This window comes from Pinus tabuliformis, chromosome 7 (assembly GCF_031772625.1).
Source record: "Pinus tabuliformis cultivar Carrire ecotype Pingquan chromosome 7, CPIR1, whole genome shotgun sequence".
In the NCBI taxonomy this organism is placed as follows: Eukaryota; Viridiplantae; Streptophyta; class Pinopsida; order Pinales; family Pinaceae; genus Pinus; species Pinus tabuliformis.
Genome location: NC_142293.1, coordinates 1,334,389,311 through 1,334,400,275, shown reverse-complemented (window position 1 = coordinate 1,334,400,275; position 10,965 = coordinate 1,334,389,311). Strand labels below are relative to the sequence as shown.

The 10,965-nt window shown below is 35.6% G+C and overlaps 1 protein-coding gene across 1 annotated transcript; it reads left to right on the top strand.

Annotated features, from left to right (window-relative positions):
- The first annotated feature begins 2,304 nt into the window (after positions 1 to 2,304).
- LOC149252488 (uncharacterized) lies at positions 2,305 to 9,564 on the top strand. Its single transcript, XM_089454165.1, has 4 exons — positions 2,305 to 2,515; positions 6,631 to 7,467; positions 7,579 to 9,244; positions 9,441 to 9,564. The coding sequence occupies exons 1-4, from the start codon at positions 2,305 to 2,307 to the stop codon at positions 9,562 to 9,564; spliced, it is 2,838 nt and encodes a 945-aa protein (XP_089310291.1).
- Positions 9,565 to 10,965: the final 1,401 nt, after the last annotated feature.

Below are 10,965 nucleotides of genomic sequence, written 5' to 3'. Positions count from 1 at the left end.
GCAAAACCTTAGCAAGTATTGTGCCTCATGAACCATTCAAGTAGACATCCCTTGACTCTTTTTGAATTTAAGTATGGGGGATTTACGCAGTGCATTATATTAGATATCATTTTTGGGATTCAACTGCGTTAAGTAAGTCATTCAAACGTATGACCATTTCCATTTGTGATTTACCCCGAAATTCTTCTTATAACTATGATGGATCACAAAAGCCTCAATTCTACAATTGATTCCCTGCACGGTAAAGCCATTGCATCTAAGGTTCACCATTTTGAACGGGCATGCTTGCAAGTCTCGAAGGTGAAGACAGATCTAGCTTTTTTGAAGAGATGCAGAGATTCCTTAGTTATTCTGGTCTTCGCGCAGATCAGCTATTGCCTCGACACTGCTTCTAACCATGGAGTGTTTGTAAAAGCCAGTGTCGCGATTTTGAGATCTGAAATTAATAGGGTTAGGAGAGACCTTTGTCGTTTCTCTCAGGGTCTTCTGGGTCTGCACTTGGAACTTTTGAACTTGATCTCTCCCTCCTTGTGGGCCAGAATAGATGCATGCTCTGCATTAAAATCGTTACGGTTGGAGGAGATCAGGGGACAAAAGCAAGCTGCGAAGTTTCAGATCTTAGCTCAGAAATCTGCGAGGGGTGAATCGTTGGATGGTGTTTCCCTGAGCCGTATTTCTGCTTCTCAGAAATCGGCCCTCCGTTCTTGGGTTTCGTCCATTCCGTCGATCAGTTCTTTCTCCTCACCCCTGGTAGGTCAAGAATTCTCTGGAGATTGCTGCGTTGTCCCTACGTCCAGGCAGCCGGTTTACAGTTGCAGGCCTGCCCCGTCAGCGGTTGGCACAACAGATCTTTCAGGTGGTTCTCGCTTGGTTTATTCCCCAGTTTCTCCTGAGCAATCTGGAAACCAGCAATCTAGCCAGTCCAAACTGCCTCGCTCAGCTAGTCAGGCTTCAAAGGCAGTGGGCGAGCTGGTCCCTGGGTTTACGGGGCCCTCAGGTGCTCCGTTTCAGCGTATGATCGGTGATGGGGCTGCTGACCGGAGGGGAAATGCTGCCTCTCCCTCTCACGACCAGGGTCTGTTACTGAGCTGCGCGCGCAGTTCTCCGGTGCGCAGCTACTCGATTGCCCGGAGTGCTGACGTTGTTGGCAAAAGTATTGGTTCTGGCTTTCAATCGCGTAACCATGATGGAGGGGATATTGATTCTTTCCAGCCGTCATTTAATCATGGAGAAGTGGTTGTCCGTAGGGATAGTTCGGTATCGCCCTCACGCATTGGATGTCTGCTTCAGCGCTCGAAGGACCAGATCAGTGATAGTGCTGAGCGGACTGGTGCTGTCTCACCATCGAGCGGTGGTGAGGCTGGCTGGAGTAGTGTTTCTGTCTCAGCGTCCGTGGATCAAGGTCGGTTTCCATTCACTAGGTGCGGGAGGTAGTCTGGCAGCAAGGCGCTCGCCTGCGTTGACTGTCATATGGCGTTTGGGGTTAATAGCGGTGGTAGGTTTGATAATATGGGTAGTATTATTAAGGAGGGTCGTAATATTAATATCAATAATCTTCATAATTATGACTTTAAACTCAGCTGTAATGATAATAGGCATAAGGGTAATAATAAGAGGTGTTTTGATAATAATATGAATTATAATAATAGGGGCAAGAATAATAATAATTTTGTTAATACTAGTTTTTATAACAATAATAGTAAGAACATTAATAATAATTTATATAATAATAATGTGGGTAATAATATTAACAACTTTAACAATAATAAGAATAGGGACATTAATAATAATAATAATTTATATAGTAATAATAATGAGACTATGAATATTAATATTATTAACAATAATAATGATAAGGATATGAATATTAATAATAGTCTATATAATTTATATAATAATGATGAGTGTAATAAGGACATTAGTAATAATAAAAATTTACATAATAATAACAATGAGAGTATTAATAATAATAATAATAATAATGAGAGTATTATTATTAATAATATTAACAAGAAGGACATTAATATCAATAATAATCTATACAATAGTAAGAATAACAATAGTATTAGTAATAGTTATTTATATAATAATATGGAGGAGAATAATTGTTTTAATAATGATAATAACTTGTGTGGCACTGAGAACCTCAGCAAGGAGGTTTTTCTTCCCTCTTCTTTTTGAAATAATAATGTTGTTAACCTTTCGAGCTTTTCTTTCTCCCTGTCCATTTTTAGTCTTTTAAGCAAGGGTTTAAACTTTTCCCTTGCCCCGAGGAAAATTTCGGTGGATGACATTATTCGTGACATGGAATACGGGATTAGAGATCTTCTGGATAATATCAAGGACACTATTAGGCAGGATTGTGTTGTTGTCCTTAGGAAGGCTAAGCCCTCGCGGAGGAACCTCAGCAAGGAGGAATTCTATGCCCTAAAGTCCTTAAATCAGAATGAAAATATTGTCGTTCTAAAAGCTGACAAAGGAGGGGCGACGGTCATCCTTAACAAAGATGATTACCGTAAGAAGATGTTAGATCATCTTCACAATAGTGGCAGTTATAAAAAACTGCCCAAGAACCATTTGAAGAAGATCTCTAGGACAGTGGCTCTCGCCATCAAGTCTAGTAGCTCGGTGGATTCCCTGTGCCTCGAACTCATTGAGAGCAGTCCCATCGCTCCTAGGATCTATGGGGTGCCTAATATTCACAAGGAAGGGGCCCCTCTGAGGCCTATCGTCAACACCATTGGTGGTCCGACCTACCTTCTAGCCAAGTTTCTTGCCCTTAAACTTAAACCCCTGGCTGGCTGCACTGAGCCCTTCGTGAAGGACTCTGCATCCTTCATCATGGAGCTCAAGGATATTAGGCTTAACCCATAGGACATTCTTGTCATCTTTGATGTGGTATCCCTGTACACTTGCATCCCTATAAAGGAGGCCTTGGAAGTGATCTATCACCTAACAGATCCCGATACTGCTCATCTAGTTGAGATATGTCTCACTTCCACTTTCTTTTGTTTTGAGGGTGAGTTCTTTGAATAGACCTGTGGTGTTGCCATGGGTTCCCCCCTCTCGCCGATTGTTGCGAATCTTTTCATGGAAGATTTCGAAGCCAAAGCTCTAGCCTCTGCTTGTCTCCTTCCCAAGCTTTGGAAAAGGTATGTAGATGACACTAATGACGTCTGGTCCCATGACCTAGAGGAGCTGGATCACTTCTTCAATCACCTCAATGGTCAGTCCTCTGCTATTAAGTTCACCATGGAAAAAGAGGTCAATGGTTGCCTCCCTTTCTTGGATATTCTTATTTCTAAGAATAAGGACGACTCTCTCTCCCACTCTATGTTTCGAAAGAAAACGCATACTGAGCAGTATCTTCATGCCGATTCCCGTCATTTCCCGGCTCAGAAGATGGGTGTTCTTAACACCCTCGCTACTCGTGCCCTTAGGATTTCGAATAATGAGAGCTTGGATAAGAAGAGATCCCATCTCCTGGATGTCTTTGTGGAGAATGGATATAGTAGGCGCCTTGGTCGGAAGGCTTTCCTTAAATCCTCTAGAAATGCATTAATTAAGAAAGAACCAAAGGAGCGCCGACTAGGTGTCCATCTTCCCTATGTTCAGGGAACCATGGACAAGATTGCTCGGATCCTTAGGAGGTTTGATATTCCCTCAACCTTCAGGCCCCTCAGCACCATTTGTAATTCCCTCCGATCGGTGAAAGATCCTGTTGACCCTAAAGACATGAAGGGTATGTATTTGATCCCTTTTTCTTGTGGGACACCCTATATCGGGGAAACAGGGCACTCCATCCATCAGAGAATTTGCGAACATGCAGCTGACCTAAGACATGGGAGAACCAAGTCTTCAGCATTAGCAAAGCATGTGGATAAGACCAAGCATCAAGTATGTATAGAGGAGGCCAAGGTTGTTGCCAAAGTTGCTCAGTTCCATCATCGAAAATTCAGGGAAGCTATTGAAATTGAAAGAAGGCCTAACAATCTCAATAGAGATGACGGCTGGAAGATCAGTAGATGTTGGATCCCTGCCCTTTTGTCTTAGTGTTTCTTCCCCTCCCCCCCCTTTTTATCTTTTGCGCCTTTGTCGTTCCCCCTGGTGCCTTCCTTTCTTCCTTTTCCTCCTTGATCTTTGGTTTTCTATTGGATTTTTTCTAGTCCTTCAGCTTCTTTGTTTCTTTGTCGCTCTTCCCGTTTGATTTTTTTTCCTAATTGATATTAGTAAATATAATCTTAACTAATATATATAGGTATATATATATATATATATATATATATATATATATATATATATATTATTAGCAGTTATTTATTTAATGATGTTTTATTATTACTATTATTATTAGTATTATTATTCCTCTTTCTTCTTTTCTTTTTTTATATTTATATATATGTATGTTAATTTTTTTTTAATTAATAAATAATTTACAAGCAAATTACCTTTTTATACCAACCATTAAAATTATGTTATTTATTTATATATTTTTATGAACATATATATAATATAATAAACAAATAAATTAACTTTTTAAACTAACCATCATAAGTATGGTATTTATTTTTATTAATCCTAATTTTCTCTTAACAACTTAATATTATTATTTTAATTAAAATTTATCTATATATATTTATATATATATATATATATATATATATATATATATATATAATTAATAATTTAAAAACATAAATGAATTATTTATAAAAAAAAACTAACCATTAATTTGTTTTATTTATTTGTACCTAATTTAACTTAGTTCCATAAATAAAATAATAATAATAATAATAATAATAATAAATAATAAATAATAATTAATGAATAATTTAATAAATAGATAAATTAACTTTTTATACTAACTTGGTATTTATTTATATAATTTTATTAATCCTAACATTTTCTTATCAACCGAATATTATTATTTTAATTAATATATATATATATATATATATATATATATATATATATATATATATATATATAAAGTAATAGTTTATAGGAAAAAATGAATTTTTCAAAAAAACTAACCATTAATTTATTTTATTTATTTTTACCTAATTTAACTTGGTTCCATAAATAAAATAATAAATAATAATAATAATATTAAATTAATAAATGAAAATTTGACCTGGGTCCTAGAGTCAAAAATTAGTCGTTAATCTTTTGTAGCCATTGGAGTCTCTGCTTAGACTATTTAACATGCTAGACTGGATCTGTTTCGAGTCTCCACTTAGACTATTTAACATGCTAGACTGGATCTGAGTCTCTGCTTAGGCTATTTAACATGCTAGACTGGATCTGTTTCTTCCACTTATCCTGAGGATGAACCAGAGTAGTTGGTTCGAAAGGCGTCGACAAAATCTTTCTATATGTGATTTACGCCGAAATTCTTCTTATAAATAATTAAGTTAATATAACAATTTCAAATAATTATATTAATTAAGAAAAAATATAAAAATATAAAAGAATTATAGCAACTCTCCCCTCCATGCTTATTAACCTTTATTAAAGATATATGAAATTCCAATTAAATTCCGGTCTGAAGTAACTTTTCTATGTTAAGTAGTGGTGTCTAAACTTTTTAATTAATCAGTAAATATATATTTAATGATATATAATTTTTATATTTTTTAATTATTTTTATTTTAAAATTTATAAATAATATTTTTACATATTTGAAATAAAATTAAAATTTTAAAAATTGAAAGATATTTAAATACAGTTTATGTGAATTGAACTGTATATAAGTTATTTATTTAAATAATAATTAATGAGACTTTTAAATATAAAAATAAAATTATATTAAATAAGTTGTATTATTTTTTTGGTATATATTATACTTATTATATTTTTAAAGAATAATACATTAACAATAAAATATGAATAAATGGTTTCCATTATTTTAAAATAATATGTAATAATAAATATATAATTGATTTTTTTTTTTTTAATTTAGATTTATCATATAAAATTATATAATAAATTTTTTTGATACAATATTTTTTTAGCTGAAAGTAGTTTGAAATCAACTAAATTTAACTAATAATTGAATTAAAAAATAAAAAAGTATACGAAGGAAAATATAATAGAACTCTTTTTAGTATATAATAAAAAAATTAAAAATTTACACAAATTTCAAAATTTTTAATTTAGAAATGACTTTTTATTTTTATTTTTAATCTAGTTATTAAGAAAGGGTGGTCAATCCTATTGAGTATTGTTTTCTATATTATTTAATCATATATATTTTAATACTAATTAAATATTATCTTCAAAATTATTAAACATTAATAAATATATTTTATGAGAAAAATATTCATCAATAATTTTCTTATAAAAAATTAAAAACATCAAAATCAAAGTCCTTTTTCTTAACAAAATATATTCCTCTAATATAAATAAATATATTTTATTAAAAAAAATAATTTTAATATATTTTGAAATCCACATTATTTTATTAAAAAAAATAATTTTAATATATTTTGAAATCCACATTTTAACTATTATGGAGGAATATTTAATCTTATTTAATAATATATTTTATATTTAAATTTTTTTTATTTAAGTATACTTTTATAAAGTTTAAAAAACTTTATAATTAACAGACTTTTCAAGCTTTGTCAGATTTAGGCCAGAGACATTTCCAAAACCTCTTTGCAGATCCAGGAGCAACTACAATTGCGGAGGTAGTAAGGACAGCTCAATGCTTCCCAAGATTCTTGGAGGAGGATGAAGCGGAGGACCTTAATTGCAAGGTTACCAAGGAGGAAGTGGAAGCTACAATTAAGTCCATGGCAAAAGAGAAAAGCCCTGGACCAGATGGTTGGTCCATAGAGCTGTTCCTCCACTTTTTTGAAACTATAGGATCAGAAATTACAGAAGTGGTGGAGGAGGCCAGGAAAAAAGGTGAAATCTATAGTCCCTTTAACGCCACGTTTATAGCCCTTATCCCAAAGAAGGAAGTCCCGGAAAGTTTTGAAGACTTCAGGCCAATTTCGCTATGTAATAGTATCTACAAAATCATAGCAAAAGTGATAGCAAACAGAATCAAACCAATTTTGTCAAGACATATATCAATGGAACAGTTTGGGTTCTTATCGGGAAGACAAATACATGAAGCCATCGGAGTAGCTCAGGAGGTCATGCACAGTGTGAAGCAGAAGAATAAGAAGGGTGCTGTTATTAAAATCGATTTATCAAAAGCATATGACAGGATAAATTGGTTATATCTCAGGCTGCTTCTAACTCACCTTGGCTTCAAACCTGCTTTTATCAGTTGGATAATGGGCTGTATTTCAAATGTAAGCTATGCAATTCTCATCAATGGAGCAGCCACCCCTTTCTTCAAAGGGCAAAGGGGTCTGAGGCAGGGGTGCCCTCTGTCCCCCCTGCTCTTTCTACTAGTTGCGGAAGGTCTCAGCCAGTTGATCCACAAGGCCAGAAGAGAGGGGAAGGTAAAAGGTATTGAGGTAGCCACAAATTTATTTATCTCTCATCTCCTTTTTGTTGATGATATATTGATCTTCACAAATACTGAGCTCTCTGAAATAAAGGAACTAAAATCTATTTTAGATCTGTTTCTGAAAGCAACAGGCATGCAGATAAATCACAGGAAATCACAGTTGATAATGACAGGTCTGGCAGTTCAGGAGAGGGGAAGGCTTCAATCGGTTTTACCTTTCCAGCCAAGTTCTCTGGATCTCCCTTTCAAATACTTGGGTTTCTGGCTAAAGCCAAATGCTTATAAGAAGGAGGATTGGAACTGGCTGATTGCAAAAATAGAATCCAGAATCTCACATTGGAGTTTCAAATGGCTCTCGAGAGCGGGCCGTTTGACTCTTATTAAGTCCGTTCTTTTGGCCATTCCAGTATATTGGGCTGCTCTAACGTGGGTCCCCAAAGGTATTATGGAAAAGATCAGAAGACTTTGCAGTAGATTTCTATGGGATGGTTCCAAGGAAAACCAAGTGCTCCCATGGGTGGGCTGGGACAAAGTGGCAAGGTCCAAAGAATGGGGCGGTTGGGGGATTAAAAATCTTCCAGATTTCAGTCTTTCTTTGGCAGCAAAGTCGGGCTGGAGGCTGATAAAGATGGAAAATTTATGGACCAGAGTGATAAGAAGAAAATATATAGACCCGGTGCCTTTGGAGGACTGGATAAGGAACCCGGTCAAGAACTTGCAGAATGCATCTGTGATATGGAAGGCTACAGTGAATTCGTTCAAGGTAATTGAACAAGGTTTGGCATGGAAGATTGGGAATGGCAGAAATCTGAAGATTGGGAAAGATCCGTGGATCGGCTGCAATGAAAATTATGCCCTTTCACCTGATCTAATTAGGCACTTAGAAGATAAAAACATTCTTACTCTAGACCAGGTGGAAAAGGTGGGTCATTCGAGCATTTGGTGCCAGGCATGGAAAGATGGTGAGGACCTGCAGCTCGATCAGAGGTGGTGGAATGAATGGTCTTCCTTCACTCAAGAACTTGTTCGTTCTAATGTTAGAATATCAGACTCTCCAGACAGCCTGATCTGGGCCCACGGAGAAACAGGCGATTACTCCCCAAAAGAAGGATACAAGTTCATCCAATCCAGGAAAGGGTGGGCGAATCCAGAGTGGTGGTCAAAACATATTTGGAAGCTCAAATGCCCAGCTAAGGCCAGACTTTTTCTCTGGTGTCTCCTTAGAAGAAAAGTTCCTACCTGGGACATCCTCCAGGCTAGATTCATGTATGGCCCGGGGAGGTGCTCCCTCTGTAAAGAAGCAGAGGAAACAATAAACCATTTGTTCCTTCAATGCCCAGAAACTGCAAAAATCTGGAGGGAGGTTGAAAAGCTGATGAATAAAAAATTTCAGTGGGGAAATGGGAATCTGGACGAGGCCTGGTCAAATTGGTGGCAGCATTATCCGGACGGGAACCTGAGAAATCTCCCACCCATCATTTGTTGGGGAGTCTGGCTTGCTAGAAACAGATCAATTTTTCAAGACAAGGGTACTCAGCCCTCCATCACAGCCATTCAAGTGGTATCCATTTACGCTTCCATCCCAGAACCTGAAGAAAAAAGACCTCAAAATCATAACAAATCAGTCCAAATCAAAGATGGTCTTCCTTGGGCATTTTTTGATGGAGCTTCCCAAAACAACTCAGCAGGTGCAGGAATCGTCATTCCCATTAATGCTCACCACTCCCTCAAAGCCTCTGTTGGTTTGGGGTCTGGATCAAACAACTTTGCCGAATTGTCAGCCTTAAGACTGCTCCTATGTTGGCTTATTCAAAGAAACACCTTCACTATTCATCTTTGGAGACTCCCTCAATGTTATAAACTGGGTTAATTGAAAAAATTCTTGCAAAAACCTATTACTGAAACCCATGCTTCAAGAAATACAGGTATTAAAGTCATCTTTTAACTCTTTCTCCATATGCCATATCTATAGGGACAGCAATGATGACGCGGACAAGCTTTCTAAGGAAGGTTTGCAGCAAGCTTTGGGAGGGTGGAAAATAGTGGAAGATTGTCAAGGACAGATAGTTTCATCAGATGTGCCGCCTTATACTTAACTCTTCAGCTGATGCTTTTGGTTTTTGTTTATTATCTTTTTATATATGCATAGACTATTTCACACAGACCTCTTTTATACAAAAACTCAGTTCCATATATATTTTTTGTGGGCTGTTTTCCTCTCTCTTGAGGAGGCCCAAAGGCTGAAATGTAATGTTTGTATTACTACTTTTTGATCTGTCTCTTAGAGACGAGGCCTTCTCTGGGTCACAGCTGTATTGCCACAGCTGTTTTATACTGCAAATCTGCTCTGATTTCTGTGCTCATAAAAACAGAAAGGAGACTTTTTTGTGCTTGTTTGCTTGGTCCAGCAAGCAGTTCTTACGGAAATGCTCAGCATATGCAATGTAACTTTTTATTCTCTTAATAAAAAGTTCGCTTTTTCTTCGGAAAAAAAAATATATTAACCAATTTGTTTTAGATAAAGTATATATTGATAATATTTTGTGACGAAGGAAATGAGATAGAAGTAATTATTAATATTATTTTAATTACAATGAACTATGTCTTTGCAATTCCCATAAGCCAATGGAAAAAATAGGTGAAGCATCCAAATCCGACCTTAAAACTATCAAAACGTGACTTGCACCATGGATGGCTTGCTGTGCAGTTTCCATCCAACCAATGTGAATCCTGTTTTTTGATAGGTTTAACGTAGGGATCACTAATACAAGCCGGGTGGGACGTTTCCCTGTTTTACCTTTCGCGGGCTGGAAGAGTCGGTCGTCGTGTGTGACACAACAGCGCATTGTACATCAAAAGGTCACTTTTTTCGCTTTCAATTTTCGAATGGCTTGGATTTCCTTCTTACGTTGATTTTTAATGAAGTGACTTTGGTACCTTGTTTTTTAATGAAGGAACTTTGGGCCGTGAACTTCGGATTGTTATCGATGGAGAATGGATTGTGTAGAGATAGATGAGCTCACAGTTGTTTTAAAATATTTGTGGAGATATAGTTTTATTAATATATTCGAGTAATATATATTATTTAAATTATAGTTTCATAAATATTAATAAATGACGATGAATTAAATTGATTGGTTTGAAAGGTGTTGGTTTAAATCTATCAATGCAATTTTTTCCTGAAATTATTTCCAAATTAAATTAATAACTTGAATTTTAATACCAGCATTCCACCCAGATAAAAATGCCCTGTTATTCCTTGGAATGTTATCGATCTTCCAACCACATTTTCATGAGAAAAGGATGAAAACATGAGGCGAGTTAGAATAAAAACACTTGGAGAAATAGGACGGTATTTTGGAATCAATAAAGTTTAACACAATCGAATTAGGTTTCACATCCCATCGTTCTGAAGCCATTTTATGTTATAATTTACTAACCCTTGGAACGTACTTTAACTTGAATTTATTAACTTTGTTTTAATCAGAAACAAAAAA

Coding starts and splice junctions, on each gene's coding strand:
- LOC149252488 (XM_089454165.1), top strand. CDS start 2,305: ATGGAATACGGGATTAGAGATCTTCTGGATAATATCAAGGACACTATT. Junction 2,516..6,630: donor CCTTAACAAAGATGATTACC/GTAAGAAGATGT, acceptor AAGCTTTGTCAG/ATTTAGGCCAGAGACATTTC. Junction 7,468..7,578: donor AAGAGAGGGGAAGGTAAAAG/GTATTGAGGTAG, acceptor AATCTATTTTAG/ATCTGTTTCTGAAAGCAACA.